The 15,513-nt window shown below is 43.6% G+C and overlaps 1 protein-coding gene across 2 annotated transcripts in view; it reads right to left on the bottom strand.

The window, feature by feature from the left end:
• pde9aa (phosphodiesterase 9aa) overlaps positions 1–15,513 on the bottom strand; it is a 101,604-nt gene that overhangs the window by 47,891 nt on the left and 38,200 nt on the right. For both annotated transcript variants that reach the window (XM_049594870.1, XM_049594872.1), the window contains 2 exons: positions 2,509–2,591; positions 1,863–2,019 (listed from right to left, as the gene is read on the bottom strand). In XM_049594870.1, coding sequence (XP_049450827.1) covers positions 1,863–2,019; positions 2,509–2,591 — 240 coding nt within the window. The remainder of the gene's footprint in view (positions 1–1,862; positions 2,020–2,508; positions 2,592–15,513) is intronic.

Genomic DNA, 15,513 nt, shown 5'->3' with positions numbered 1-15,513 from the left:
AGCTCATAATGCCCTATTATCCCACCAGAACACTGTGCTCTGAGAATGCAGGGTTACTCGTGGTCCCTAAAGTCTCCAAAAGTAGATCAGGAGCCAGAGCCTTCAGCTATCTGGCTCCTCTCCTGTGGACTCACCTTCCTGTTGCGGTCCGGGAGGCAGACACCGTCTCCACATTTAAGACTAGACTTATGACTTTCCTTTTTGATAAAGCTTATAGTTAGGGCTGGCTCAGGCTTGCCTTGTACCAGCCCCTAGTTAGGCTGACTTAGGCCTAGTCTGCCAGGGGGACCTCCTATAATACACCGAGCACCTTCTCTCCTTCTCTCTCTCTCTCTCTCTCTCTCTCTCTCTCTCTCCTTTGCTAACACTCATGTCCTGCACTAACTTGGCTTCCTCTCCGTAGCCTTTGTGCTCCACTGTCTCGCAGGTTAATTTATATCGCAGCAGTGGCGGGATAGTGCGACGTGTGTGGTTGCGTTGCTGCCGTGGTCCTGCCTGATGCCTCCTGCTGCTGTTATCTTCCTGAGGTTTCTACCAATTTTTTTTCCCCTGTTAAAGGGGGTTTTTTTTGGAGAGTTTTTCCTTATCCGCTTTGATGGTCCTAAGGACAGAGGGATATCGTATGCTGTAAAGCCCTCTGAGGCAACTTGTGATTTGTGATATTGGGCTTTATAAATAAAAAATGATTGTTTGATTGTGATTGATTGATGTGACAGCATGTTTCTTTCCCCCAAAAGGGGGCATGGCCTTGGCAATGATATGATGCCATTCTAGTCGAGTGTATCATGTGATACAAGTGACATTTTAAAGGTCACTCACTGCAGCACTAGATGTTAAATTTCCTAAGGACAGAGGGATATCGTATGCTGTAAAGCCCTCTGAGGCAACTTGTGATTTGTGATATTGGGCTTTATAAATAAAAAATGATTGATTGATGTGACAGCATGTTTCTTTCCCCCAAAAGGGGGCATGGCCTTGGTAATGATATGATGCCATTCTAGTTGAGTGTATCATGTGATACAAGTGACATTTTAAAGGTCACTCACTGCAGCACTAGATGTTAAATTTCCTAAGGACAGAGGGATATCGTATACTGTAAAGCCCTCTGAGGCAACTTGTGATTTGTGATATTGGGCTTTATAAATAAAACATGATTGATTGATTGTGATTGATTGATGTGACAGCATGTTTCTTTCCCCCAGAAGGGGGCATGGCCTTGGCAATGATATTATGCCGTTCTAGTCGAGTGTATCATGTGATACTAGATGTTAAATTAAGAATAAGAATAAGAATAAGAATAACTTTATTCATCCCCAAGGGGAAATTCAATTATCTGTCAGCTCATCTATTATATGGCAGAGATTATCAAGCCTGATGGCTGTTGGTATATAGGATCTTCTGTATCTCTGTGTCTTGCATCGAAGAGAGAGGCGCCGTCCACCACAGATATGTGTAGAAGGAACATATTTAATGTAACCTTGGACATGTTTTGACATTTATTAACATATTTTAGACAATAGCCAAAACAATGTATATTCAAAACTTTTCCAAACCATTTCTAGGCCTGGAAAACTGTTTCCATGAACATTGGTGTCCTGACACACACACTCACAGAGGACTCAACATGTCTTCCTCTGAGCAGCAGTTCCTTGGATTTTCTGTTGATCTGGTTGGAGTTATTTAGGTGGCACTCTTTTTGTTGTCTTTTCAGACTACCCATTTGTTTTCAAGTAGCTATAAAGTTGTTACAATCGTCTTATTCCACACTGTCTGACAATATTATATGTATTCATATTCAAATACACACACACACACACACACACACACACACACACACACACACACACACACAGCCCTCCTACTTGTTGTATCTGTTTGAAGGCCTCAGGGTCAAAATTGGAGAAGATGTTACAGTCAGGCTGAGAGAAAATCTGGAAAGCCACAGCACAGTGGTGGTTCTCCAGAGGGGAGATGTCGTTGTAGCGAACTGCTAACTCTGTTCTGGCGTTTATCTGGTACCTGGAATATAGCGAGAGAAAAGAGCAGAGACAGAGACATGGCAGAGATGAGGATGCAGAGAGGAAGGAAGCATTGAGAAGGTGGAGAGGTGAGAAAGACGCAGGGGACAAGGACAAAGGCAAAATAGGAGGAGGCGAGTGAGGAAACAGAGAAACAAGGTGCAAAGAAGGATGGAAGGAGACAGAGAGAGGGGTTGGAGGGAGTGAAAGTTGGAGGAAGTGAAAAAATAAAAACACAAAAGAAAGAACGGAGACAGAAGGACACATGAAAGGAAACAGGGATAAAATTAAGAAAAGCCCAGGATGGATGGAGAGAAGGATGGATAGGATGAGATGGTTTAAAAACAGAAAGTGGAAGAGATGGAAAAAGAGAGGGAAGGAGAGGAGTCAGAGGGAAGTTAGGAAGTATGCAAACCAGGGTCAGATGGAAACAAAGAAAAATATTACAATGTATTGCAGGATTTGTCTGTGTGTGTTTGGTTTATCTTACGTGTTGTTAAATCCGGGGTGATCGAGATCATGACACACAGCAGCTGTCATGAGAATCAAAACGTCGACCTGAGTAAACTTCTCCTAGAAAGTTAACACACACACACACACACACACACACACACACACACACACACACAAATCCAGACATTCACACATTTATATTAATTAATGTAGGAAGTCTTTTACAATAGAAGATCATGTCTATATGTGTTGTGATCCCATCTTCTGATCACAGATTGCCACATAGTTTGTGAATGAGTGTTAGGAGTGTGTGTGACCTCGTTTGGCACATCACTGGTGTAGATTATAAACGTAGTAGTCAACAACAGAGGAAGACTCTCCGTGAAGAAGAAGCTCCTCGTCCTTTTTTGTTCTTTTTTAGGGTGTGTCTTCTCTTTATCACACCCGTCCCTCCTCCTCCTCTCATTCTTTCTCCTTGGAGCTTTCCTAATCCCCTGACATCTCTTATTTTCACACCACTACTTGTTGCCTCCACCTGTCCAATGACAACTACAGCATGATTTCATGTATTGTTTTTAAATACATGCATTCAAAATTGACTTGATAGCCAACGCAGTAGAAAGAGACTTACCAGTAGAAACAAAACTCTTTCATGAGGAAGTCCACCCTAAAGCACACTGTTAATAAACACCTTCAGATGATCATAAAGTGAAGTGGATGCCCTGAGTAGGTAGGGTTAAGGTTGAAGTAGTATACCACTTCCACTGTATACCGTAGTATAAACACTGATGGTTATCATGCCATGTACATTTCATTATCCACAGTATCTATAGTCCATTCTCCTTCCCTGTCAGACTTTTTACATATACTTTGATATGAAAAATGGTTTCAAGTGCGAATTATAATAGTGTTTGCTCAATTCCTCAAAAAACTGATAATAAAAGTAATAATAATAATAATAACAATGATAATAATCATGTAATACCATATACCGTAAAAAGGTGATATTTTTGAGATGGTTATTGCACCATAAAAAAGTTTCACATTTGCAACTGTAGTGGCAGCATGTCTCTACGAGCTGATGTAATGCTTTGTGATATATACATGTGTGCCTGCATAAATATATCATGCCAGTAGGTGGCAGTGCGACCCTATGTAAACCCTGCATTGTGACTATACTGTGCACTTGTATCTGACCGAGAAGACGTAAACACCGCTCCTCTGAATTAGCTTGCCTGCTAGTTTTCTTCCATTCTTACAATACAACATATTTAAGTTTAAGTTTATTTACTTTATTAATCCCCCTGTGGAGAAATTCAGTATTTTCACTCTTGCTTGTCAATTACACACAGGTCTGAAAGACACACACATGCACAAACAGGACCTATACATGCACGAAGTGGAGAGTGAGGGGGCTGCCCTTTGGTCAGGCACCCCGAGTGGTTGGGGGGTTCGGTGCCTTGCTCAAGGGCACGTCGGCAGTGCCAGGAGGAGGACTGGCACCTCTCCAGCCACCAGTCCACGCTCCATATTTGGTCCGGACGGGGACTCGAACAGGCGACCCTCCGGTTCCCAACCCAAGTCCCTATGAACTGAGCTACTGCCGCCAATTGGTGACGAGGATGGCTCTGCTTGGGATTTCGCCACCTCTGGCATTTTTACAAAGCCCAGGTGAGCCTACGGTGCCTTTCGAAGCATGGATTCACATTTTTGATAACTACATGCTTGCTCTGGCCGACGAAGTGGAGGATAAGAGGAAGCGTGCTGTGCTAATACACACAGTCGGCGCGGAGGGTCAGCGGATCTTCTACATGCTGCCAGCGATTGGAGATTCCTATAAAGATGCACTAAAGGTGTTAAAGACATTTTTTGTACCCAAACTGAATATCGTCGCGTAGAGGAACAAGTTTCATCAGAGAGCTCAATGAGCTGGTGAGTCCACAGCTCAGTATGTAGCTGTTCTGCGGGAGCTAATTGTTACATGTGAGTTTGGAACATTATCTGACAATATGATAAGAGACCAAATTGTGGAGAAAACGTCCAATGCACAGATCAGAGAGTGCTTGCTGCTTGAGGATAAGCTTACACTTGAAAGGACTTTGACAATTTCTGCTCAGATTGAAAATGCAGCTGTTGAAGCTAAAACAATAGCTTCATCAGGAGGAGCAGCCAAGTAGGCATGGTGCGTGGGACCACTTTTCGTGGCGGGAAACAAAGACAGCAAAAACACTCCAACTCTGGTCCCAGACCACCTCCAAAGACTGCTGTCTCAAACGGCTTAACGGCTGCTGGTAAGACATGCTACAGATGTGGCTCTTCAACACACATTGCAACTTACCCCAAATGCCCAGCCAGATCAGTCACATGCAGACAGTGTAATAAGCTTGGACATTTTGCCAGAGTGTGCAGGAGCAGGACTGCTTCATGCAATGTGGGAGAAGTTTCTAGTGACAGCGTCACAGTGCTATTAGTTAGTGACAGTGTCACAGTGCTATTAGTTGATGAGGATGATGAAATTACACGGAGCAGTAAATTAATGTGCAGTGTCTCCATGAAGGCTTCAGGTGGCCCTACAATTACTGCTGATCTGATTGTGGATACCGGGTCTGGTGCCTCTATTCTCCCAGAGCACATGTACAAGAGTCACTTCAGACACACCCCTCTCCTAAAGTCCAGAAAAACACTGACCACGTACACAAAGAAACCCATACCGTGCTAGGCTGTTTGGAACTGATGGTGACATACATGACAAAATGCACATCCAAGCACATTTATATTGTCCCAGCAGGTACACCCATTTTAGGCATGGATCTCTTCAATGCCCTGCAACTTGAGATCAGAGATGGTCATGTCACTACTAACACATCTCCTGCTGTCCCTGTACAGTACACAGCTGCTGAAACTGACGCTTCAGATACTGGAACAGTTACTGGATTTGACCACAAAGTCACTGTGAGACCTGAAATACAGCCTGTGCAGCAAAAGCTACGTTGTCTGCCTTTCGCCATACATGATGCAGTGTCCCAGGAGCTACAGAGACTGGAAAAGGATGGTGGGTTTCTTTCAACACTAGAATTAAGATAAAAATATTCACAAACGAAAAAACACTAATGGTTGGTGATAAGTAGTGTTTAACTTTTGATTGAACACTAAATTAAAACCCTCGGCGCACACTGCAGCACAATCAAACAGATGTGCAACTCAGAGCATCAGAAGTGTCTCTGACACCAGACGCAGAGCGGACTGGTGGAACTGGAAAATGCATATTTTACATCAATGAAATCTGTTTTATCATTATTTTGAGTCACACTGTTGAAAGAATTTCGTCGTCTGTGTTCAAGCAGGATAATAGCAGGTCTCCATTGTGCCTGGGGCTTTCTATTTCCTTGTCGGAGATTTTTTCTTTTTTAATTACATGATATATAGGCTGTTCTCCCTTAACTCACCAATGAAAAAATACCTTTATCCATTTCAAATAACCAGTGGCAATAATATCCCTGTTCTCCAATTTACTGTGAAACATTTTTAGGCAATTCATGCAAAAATCAGACCGGATGACTCCACAATCATACTATTAGGCCTACTAGTTACTACTTACGTTTTTCAAGTGATTTCCCAAATTTGTTGTTGAGTTGTGATATGCCAATTGCTTTTGGCAAATCTGGCACTTTGCTTTCTGGGGGTTGTCGGGGCATATTTTAAAGGGCAACCACACATCTGATGACCTCTTGGACATGTCTACCAGCTCTGAGTGCACTTGTAAGTATCGGACTGGTGGGGGTTAGTGTTGCGTTTAAGGCCTCCCCCCAAAAAACGAAAAAAAAGCGCCGAAGCTTCAATTTTTTTTTTCACAATCAAATCCCGTGTCATCGAACAAAGCTTCGAAGCTTCAAATTTTTTGGGTCAGCCCTAGTGCAGTGTTACTTAGACGATATTATCGTGTATGCTGACACTCCTACGCTGCATGAGACACGACTCAAAGCTGTACTGCACCGACTGAACAACAGTGGACTGAAATTAAATTTGGAAAAGTGCCTGTTCAGAAAAAAATGAACTTTCATTTTTGGGCAATGTCGTTTCTGCTTTGGGCATCCGTCCCAACCCAGACCATGTCACTGCTATTACAGAGGCTCCTCCCCCTCGTGATGCCACGGCCCTACAGTCCTTCCTGGGCCTCACGCGGTGGTATTCAAAGTTCATCCCCTGCTACGCCTCTGTTGTGAAACCTCTTCGTGCTCTGCTGAGGAAAAATGCAGAATTTAAATGTACTGATGCTGCACAAGAGGCTTTTTCTCGCATTAAAGGACTGATTGCTACAAGCCCAGCGCTTACACTGTTCAACCCTGCTCTCCCTACTCTTGTCACTACAGATGCCTGTGACTATGGCATAGGTGCAGTGCTCACTCAGCTACACGGAGACACTGAAAAGACTGTTGCATTCACATCCAGGTCCCATACTGAGAGGAAATACTCTATCATAGAGAAAGAGGCTCTTGATCGTGTGTGGGCAGCTGAGCGTTGGCGCACGTACCTGTGGGGAAGGCACTTCACCCTGCGCACAGACCATAGCCCACTTACAGCCCTGCTGTCCACCAAAGGCTTCGGAAGAGCAGATATGAGGATTTCAAGATGGTCTGCTTGCCTCATGTATTTTAACCATACTGTGGAACACAAGCCAGGTTGTGATAACATCATAGCAGACTGTTTGTCACGCATGCTCCTGCCGTCTTCTGACCCACAGGAGCTGGATGAGGACATGATAGCAATGGTGTCTGTGGACCTTCAAGCTGTTACTATAGAGCAGCTACATACTGCTTACTAAGATTGCCCAGTGCTGCAGCAGGTTATTTCTTATCTGAGAAATAATTGGCCCCATACAGCTAAAGGCCTTGATCCTGCCCTTCTGCCCTTCTACCTTGTACAGACTGAGCTGGCTGAACTTGATGAGGTTTTGGTTAGAGGTACTCACCCAGTCGTGATTCCCCCGGCTCTTCAGCCACAACTCATACAGCTTGCCCATGACACTCACCAAGGTATGGTGAGGACTAAACAGAGACTGAGAGAGCTCTATTGGTGGCCTGGTATGGACTCTGATGTTGAAGCTGCCATTAAGTCATGCACCACCTGCTCCCAGCATGACAAAACTGCCATAACCAGAGCCGCCCCACTTCAACTGGTGCCCCTTCCCAATGCAACCTGGGAAAAACTTGCCATGGATATTGTGGGCCCATTCCACTCTGCTCCACCCGACTGCCGTTTTGTCATCACGTTGGTGGACTATTACAGTAAATGACCTGAAGTAGCATTTACCTCAGATCCGCTAGTGTCATTGCATTCCTGTCTGCTGTTTTCAGCCATGAAGGCAACCCCCTTGAACTTGTGACTGACAACGGCCCTTCATTTGTGTCTGCTGAGTTTGAGGCCTGCTTAGCAGCTCAGGACGTTATGCACTGCCGCAGCTCCATCTACTATCCCCAAAGCAATGGAGAAGTTGAGAGATGGAACAGAGTATTAAAGGACTGTCTACAAACAGCTGACATTGAGGTCAGCCATGGAAGCCCTCTGTCACAAACTTCCTCCTCACTTATCAAGCCATTCCCCATGCATTGACTCAAGTCTCCCCTGCTGAACTGAAGCCAAGAATCATAAAGAAAGGACACTCCAAGTTCACACAGCCCCTCCGGGTTGTTGCTCAGAAAGGCCCTGCAACCTACGAACTTTCTGATGGTAAAGTATGGAACGCCATACACCTGTCCCCTGCAAGTTTCCCCTTCCCTGATGTGCACACACCCAGTACCTGTGTACAGCCTGAGGATGTTTATGTGCCCCCTCAGATCTCCCCTCCTGCTCAACCACCTCTCATGCCCCAGCGCAGTTGCAGGCAGATTCAGCCGCCTGCATGCCTGAGAGATTTTTGCACCTGAACTCTGTCTTTTTAAAAAAGGGGCAGAATGTGGTGTGATTATGAACTGTTACATGTGTCCAATTTGTTTATGGACTGTTACACGTTTACAATTTATGATGCTATGGACAATTCTCATTGACATATTTTCCCATGTGAAGCTCTTTACAGTCAGCACAAGATTACAGAAAATTGGAAATTTATCTATGTGCAAATGTTTCACTGTTTTGTGATGTATAAGTGTTTCGCAAAAATCGTCCAGGGGCCAAGGGGCTAATTTTCAGAAATTGGTATCACTTAAATGGACCAAACAATTTTGGTATTTTTCACTTCCTCTATGTCTCTAGTTTACATTTTGGTATGATAGACCTGCCTATCTAGTAGCTTAATAAAAAATTTTGGATGATCTCTGGGTCCTCCCCTAAATTGAAAATAGTCAAAACTGAGGCTTCTCCAAAAGGGACAGTGTCTGCCTTATCACATGAATTTCGGGAAATAACAGACATGGGGGAAAGTCATACATGTGCAAGTCACAAGCAACTCTCAAGTCAAGTGGAGTCATTTCTCAGGTCAAGCAAGTCACAAGTCAAGTCATATGTCACATACAGCAAACATCTCCTCACAGTCTGCTAGCTACATGTCCTCTGAATATGCTGTGAAAAAGTCTGGTCTGTGTAGGCAGCCCAGGCTCCTCAAATGGCAACACAAACATTTGGGTCCAGGCTGCACCAACCAGCCAGCGCGAGACCAGCGAAAGCAAGCACACACACATCAACGTGGTGCCCATGTCTCACGGTCTCGCGCAAGCGCGCACACGTGAACGCAGTGCCCAGAGAGGCAGTTAGAGCTACAGGCTACAATGAGGCTAAAAACAGAGTTCAAATGATGTTTTCCCAAACAACTTTTTATGTCAGGGCTTCAGGACACTTAGATCACTACGGACGAGCAGCATGGAGATATTTTGTGGTTTCAATTATGTGTTTTTGGACCTTTGAATCTGGGGCGCCATGAGCCTCCATTAGGTGGAGTTTTGTTGCTACCTCCTCTCCTCTTTGATCTCCGCAAATATTGTGAGGACTGTAAAACTTCACCTGATCCTGCATTGGCATGAGGGTGAGTAGATAATGGGTGAATTTTCATGTTGGGTGCACTATCCCTCGAACAGGTGTGTAAATCCAGGGTAACTAGCAGCTATCGCTGGTTCAAGACAGAGTCACGGAGGACGAGGGGGGGAGGGGCGAGCTAGCTCCGTTGTGTTTGATAACATTGTTGAACGTAAATAGAAGTGATGCCCAATGGTGCTTAGTGTCTCAAGTCAAAGTCAAGTCGAGTCTTTTATCAGCGTTAGTCAAGCAAGTCTCAAGTCAACATATTTGTGACTCGAGTCAAGTCATGTGACTCGAGTCTCCCATCTCTGGGAAATAATTATCAGAATATCACCAAATTTGGACTGAATGTTCACAGACAGTTGCTGCACACAATGCAGCAAAGATTTCATCAGTACCTTGCTCCTTTTAAAAAATGTATACACCTAAACACACATGAATTATAGGCGGACATGGAATAAAGAATAAAAAAATCCAAAAGGCATGTATATATGTGTTTGCTATTATTAATGTAAGTAAGCCAATCACCCCAAAATTGCATTTATATGTGCCAAAGAACGTCATCTTATCATAAAAGTAGGTTATTAGATTATTCACCTCACCATCTGATGTCACCAGCCCCTGACAGGTAACTAGTGCAGCCAGAACTTCAAACAGACAAATAGAATGGGGCCCTATTAGTCCAGGGGCTAAAGGGATCATTTTCACAACTTGGTAGGCCCCTATCACCCACAGGGACCAAACAATTTTGGCATTTTTATCTTTTTACAGATCTCTAGTTTATATTTGGTATGATAGCCCTGCCTATCTAGTAGCTTAATTATAGTTATAATTCTGTAAACAAACTTACACCAGTGTAGGCAAAACACTACAAATAGGGTGAAAAATTAACTAATAGATATGAACTAATAGAACTTGCCCAGTTGATCACTCATATTAAGACAAGTATTTTTGTATTACAAATTTTCTGAAATACTTTATTTAAATATGCACCAATTTTGTTAATGAAGACAATCACAGGTGCAGGCGTACCTCGTATCCACTCAATGGCCAGATCCCCATCATGGATCTTCCATCCATGATCCTTTGGATTTGGTACACTTGGATTGCTCCCTGCACCAACCCAACAACCTCCTTTACCTTACTTACACATGGCTTTCTCAGCTCAAACAGCACTGCCACCTTCAACAAACCCAGGCTCCGTACATGCGAGCTCCAGGTAGTGACTGTGCTGATACTACCTTTCCTAACACATTCACCATACTCTGTTTCACATGCTACATATCATAACTCCAATATAAGCTAAAGTTAAAGGAGATAGATAAACTCACAGGATCAGCAAACACACTCACCTTGCAGCATGGTCTCAAAAGGGATTCAAATAGGCCACTCCCACACTTAAATAACCCTCCTCTTCCTGGATTTTCTCCTGGGAGGACTGATTGATGGATCTCTCCACCTGATCTCAAGGAGTTATGTACCCTGCTTAGTAGGTCCCCCTGCTGGCCCCCAACTGACATTATCCCTCCTCATCCAAATCCACTGACTAGCTCTGGCTGCTTCATCTGACATTTCCTTCACTGTCTTCCTCAAACTCTGTCCCCGCACTCCGAGTTCCCCCAGGAGCAAGACAGCTGATCTTGCTATGAATACCCTACACCTCACTATCACTGGACAAATCCTAGTTTTCCATCCTCGCTGCTCAGCTTCTGCTCCTAAGTCTGCATACCTAAGCTTTTTTCTTTCATAGGCTTCTTCCACTGAGTCTTCCCAAGGAACTGTCAGTTCAATGAAATAAACTATCCGTTGACTCACTGACCACAACACTATGTCAGGCCTCTGCTTGGTACAAACTATTTCCTGGTGAACAACAAGCTTTCCCCCTAAATCTACTTGCATTTCCCAATCACAAGCACCTGCTAGGTGGCCACACCATTGCCTCCTTACTAACTTATCCCTTCTGTATTTCTCCCCCTCACAGACAAACTGCACTGCTAAACTCCTATCCTTAAAACCCTCTGAATTTACTTGTCTTCGTTTCCCTTTGATGCCTGTAGCTAAAGTTTTCAAAACCTGGTTATGTCACCATGTATATTGGCCTTATGAAAAGCTAACTTTACAGCGTGACAAAATATGCTTTAAGGTTGCGGTACCTGAACACAATGGGCATGATGGGTCCCCATTTACCCACAGTTTTAGGTTCTGGGGGGTTGGTAACACATCGTATGTAGCCCCTACTAGGAATCTAATACGATTCTCCTCCATACTCCACAGGTCCCTCCAACTAAGCTTCCTTTTCTCTACACTTTCCCAATTCAACCACTGTCCCTGCTTAGCCCAGGCCACTACCTTTGCACCCCTTAATATCTCCTCCTGTCTACGTATCTGTTCCACAACCAGCTTTCTTTTATCTTTGAGACCTGCTTTATTCCATACCGGTTTGCCTGAGCCAAGCCCCAGGCCTCCCCAGCCAAACTGAACATTAGTTACAATCTCTGCATGCCTAAGAGCTGCCTCTGTCTCCTGAACTGCCGATCTTGGGTTCCACTTCCTCCCCTTGGTTGGATTTGGAACTACACTCCTAACTACTACGTCCTTACTCCCAGATAACAAGAGCTCTGTCCTGACCTTGGTACATTTAAATTCCTCTGTTAAACTAGATACTGGCAGCTTAAGTATCCCTTTTCCATACAATGCATCACTACTTAGGCACCTAGGAGCGCCCAATCACTTCCTAATATAAGAGCTAACCTAGACTTACTAGGCTTGATCTTCATGCTGGCCCACTTGAGGTTCTTATTTACCTTCTCTAGGAGCCTCTTTGTACATGGCATTGTTGTGGTCATCAGTGTCATGTCATCCATGTAAGCCCTAACTGGTGGAAGATGCAACCCGTTCTGCCGTCTCTCCCCACCTACCACCCACTTAGAAGCCCTGATGATTACTTCCATCGCCATAGTAAATGCTAATGGAGAAACTGTACACCCTGCCACGATGCCTATTTCTAGCCTCTGCCAACCTGTTGTGAAACCTGCCGTACTTAAACACAACTTAATATCCCAAAAATATGCTTTCACTAAGTTAACAACTACCTGGGGCACTTTGAAGTAGTCAAACGCACTCCAAATGAGGCTATGCGGTACTGAACCAAACGCCTTTGCAAGATCTAAAAATATTAAATGCAGGTCCCTTTTCTTAATCTTCGTTGCCTGAATCTGGTGCCATGATCATGCTAGTATGCTCTAAACACCCTGCAAAACCTGGTATTCCTGCCTTCTGCACCATAGTATCTATTAAGCTATTCCTTTCTAAGTAGCTAGCTAATCTCTGTGCTACTACACTAAAGAAAATTTTCCCCTCTACGTTCAAGAGAGATATCATCCACAATTGGCTAAGGTCCACAGACTCCTTCTCTTTAGGGATGAGGACACCCCCTGCCCTACGCCATGCTCTTGGGATAATTTGTTTCTCCCAAACTATTCTTAGTTTTTTCCACAAAAATTTAAGGATATCAGGTGCACTTTTATAAACCCGGTAGGGGACTCCATTAGGCCCTGGGGCCGAAGAAGCCTTTGCATGCCTGACCACCTCCTGAACTTCCTTCCACCTAGGTGGCCTGACATCCATCTCATGCTCTGTCCCTCCTTATGGAGGGATATCCGGTGGAAAACCTACTATCCTATTCTTCTCTAAATCTGAATATGTATTTCTCAAATATTCTTCAACCTCTAGCCTTTCTGCTTTGAGCTGCCCCCCCTTTTCCTGACTAAACAATCCTTTAACAAACTTAAAAGGGTCCCTGAAAAAACCTGTCCTTACATGTTCCTTCTTCCTCCTCTTTTTCCTGAGATGCTCTGCCCTTCTAAGAACTGCTAGCCTGCTTCTAAACTCCTCTTGCAACACATTAATTCCCTCCCTTTCTTCTTCTGTAGTCTTTTTCCACTGCTTTCTTAACTGTCTCCTTTCCTTAACTAACTTCTCTATTTCTCTTTGCCACCTAGACTTACCTGACTGTACCCTCTCACTCCTCTTTATCTCATGCACGCCAAACCTCTCTGCACCATATGAGTACATTATATCTCCCATCTTTTCTAACCTTTCTATTGCATTTCCTCTAAGCCTGCTTAAGATTACTGACAAATCTCTATTAACTATCTCCCATTCTTTACTGTCATTTACCCTAGGCCATCTAACTCCAACCCTTTTGCTCCATGGTTCTCTCTCTGACTGGCATACTGACCTCAATGTCACCTGCATCCTCTCTTACCACCTCCTCCTCCTCCTCCTCCTCCTCCTCCTCCTCCTCAGTGGCAGTGTTACTGATATCCTTCTACCTGTCTCTGGACTTCATCTGACTGACTTGAATGACTTCTTAGGAAGTACTGATCAAGGATGAGGGCAGCAGGTGGCTCCCCCTATTTTAGGATGGCCAACAATCGAGAAATAAGGCACTTCCTTCCTCTGCTAGCCTGGGAGTCCGCCTTAGGCAAGTGGTAGCACTCTCTTTGCCTCCTAGTTATGGGTCAAATAGCAGCTGGGCAGCTCTGAGTGCTAGTAGGCCTACTGTAGGCTACAGTAACACTGAGTGTTAGCACAGTAACGGCGTAATCAATTTCCCCTCCCTGTGATTGTCTTCATTAACAAAATTGGTGCATATTTAAATAAAGTATTTCAGAAAATTTGTAATACAAAAAATACTTGTCTTAATATGAGTGATCAACTGGGCAAGTTCTATTAGTTCATATCTATTAGTTAATTTTTCACCCTATTTGTAGTGTTTTACCTCCACGGGTGTAAGTTTGTTTACAGAATGATAACTATAATTAAGCTACTAGATAGGCAGGGCTATCATACCAAATATAAACTAGAGATCTGTAAAAAGATAAAAATGCCAAAATTGTTTGGTCCCTGTGGGTGATAGGGGCCTACCAAGTTGTGAAAATGATCCCTTTAGCCCCTGGACTAATATTCTATTTGTCTGTTTGAAGTTCTGGCTGCACTAGTTACCTGTCAGGGGCTGGTGACATCAGATGGTGAGGTGAATAATCTAATAACCTACTTTTATGATAAGATGACGTTCTTTGGCACATATAAATGTAATTTTGGGGTGATTGGCTTATTTACATTAATAATGGCAATCACATATATGAAATCTTTGCTGCATCGTGTGCAGCAACTGTCTGTGAACATTCAGTCCAAATTTGGTGACATTCTGATAATTATTTCCCGAGATTCATGTGATAAGGCAGACACTGTCCCTTTTGGAGAAGCCTCAGTTTTGACTATTTTCAATTTTGGGGAGGACCCAAAGATCATCCAAAAAATTTTATTAAGCTACTAGATAGGCAGGTCTATCATACCAAAATGTAAACTAGAGACATAGAGGAAGTCAAAAATACCAAAATTGTTTGGTCCCTTTAAGTGATACCAAAATCTGCCTTGGCCCCTGGACTAAAAGTACTGTTTACAGATTACAGGGGATAATGAAATATTCAGAAGCTAATTTCAGTTTGTTATTTTTATTTTGTAATTACCTATTATGCAAGGTTGGTTACTATTGAAGTGTTGACGCAGCTAAACGTTGACTATCTGTTCACATTTTCATGAGAGGAATTATTCTTAAAAAAGAGGGATATGTGATATATATGTGTGTGCCTGCATGAATATATTATGCCAGTAGGTGGCAGTGTGACCCTATGTAAACCCTGCATTGTGACTATACTGTGGACTTGTATCTGACCGAGAAGAAGTAAACATCGCTCCTCTGAATTGGCTTACCTGCTAGTTTTCTTCCATTCTTAAATATAACAAGCTTGTCATTAAACAACCATTCTGCACATATATGTATGAATTCATGGCACTGACACTGCCTAAACAATACCTTTGTGTACAAACAGAAGATTCAGAGGTTGGGGGCTTGACTTAAAATTAGAGATTGACCGATTTATCATCCGGCATATATCGGGCCGGGCCCATATTTGGGTTTTTTAAAGGCATCGGCATCAGCCGACACCCGGGAGCGTTCAGCTGATTT

Source organism: Epinephelus fuscoguttatus, linkage group LG13 (assembly GCF_011397635.1).
Source record: "Epinephelus fuscoguttatus linkage group LG13, E.fuscoguttatus.final_Chr_v1".
In the NCBI taxonomy this organism is placed as follows: Eukaryota; Metazoa; Chordata; class Actinopteri; order Perciformes; family Serranidae; genus Epinephelus; species Epinephelus fuscoguttatus.
Note: the sequence above shows the minus strand (reverse complement) of the source record. Positions and strands in the feature narration are given on the sequence as shown.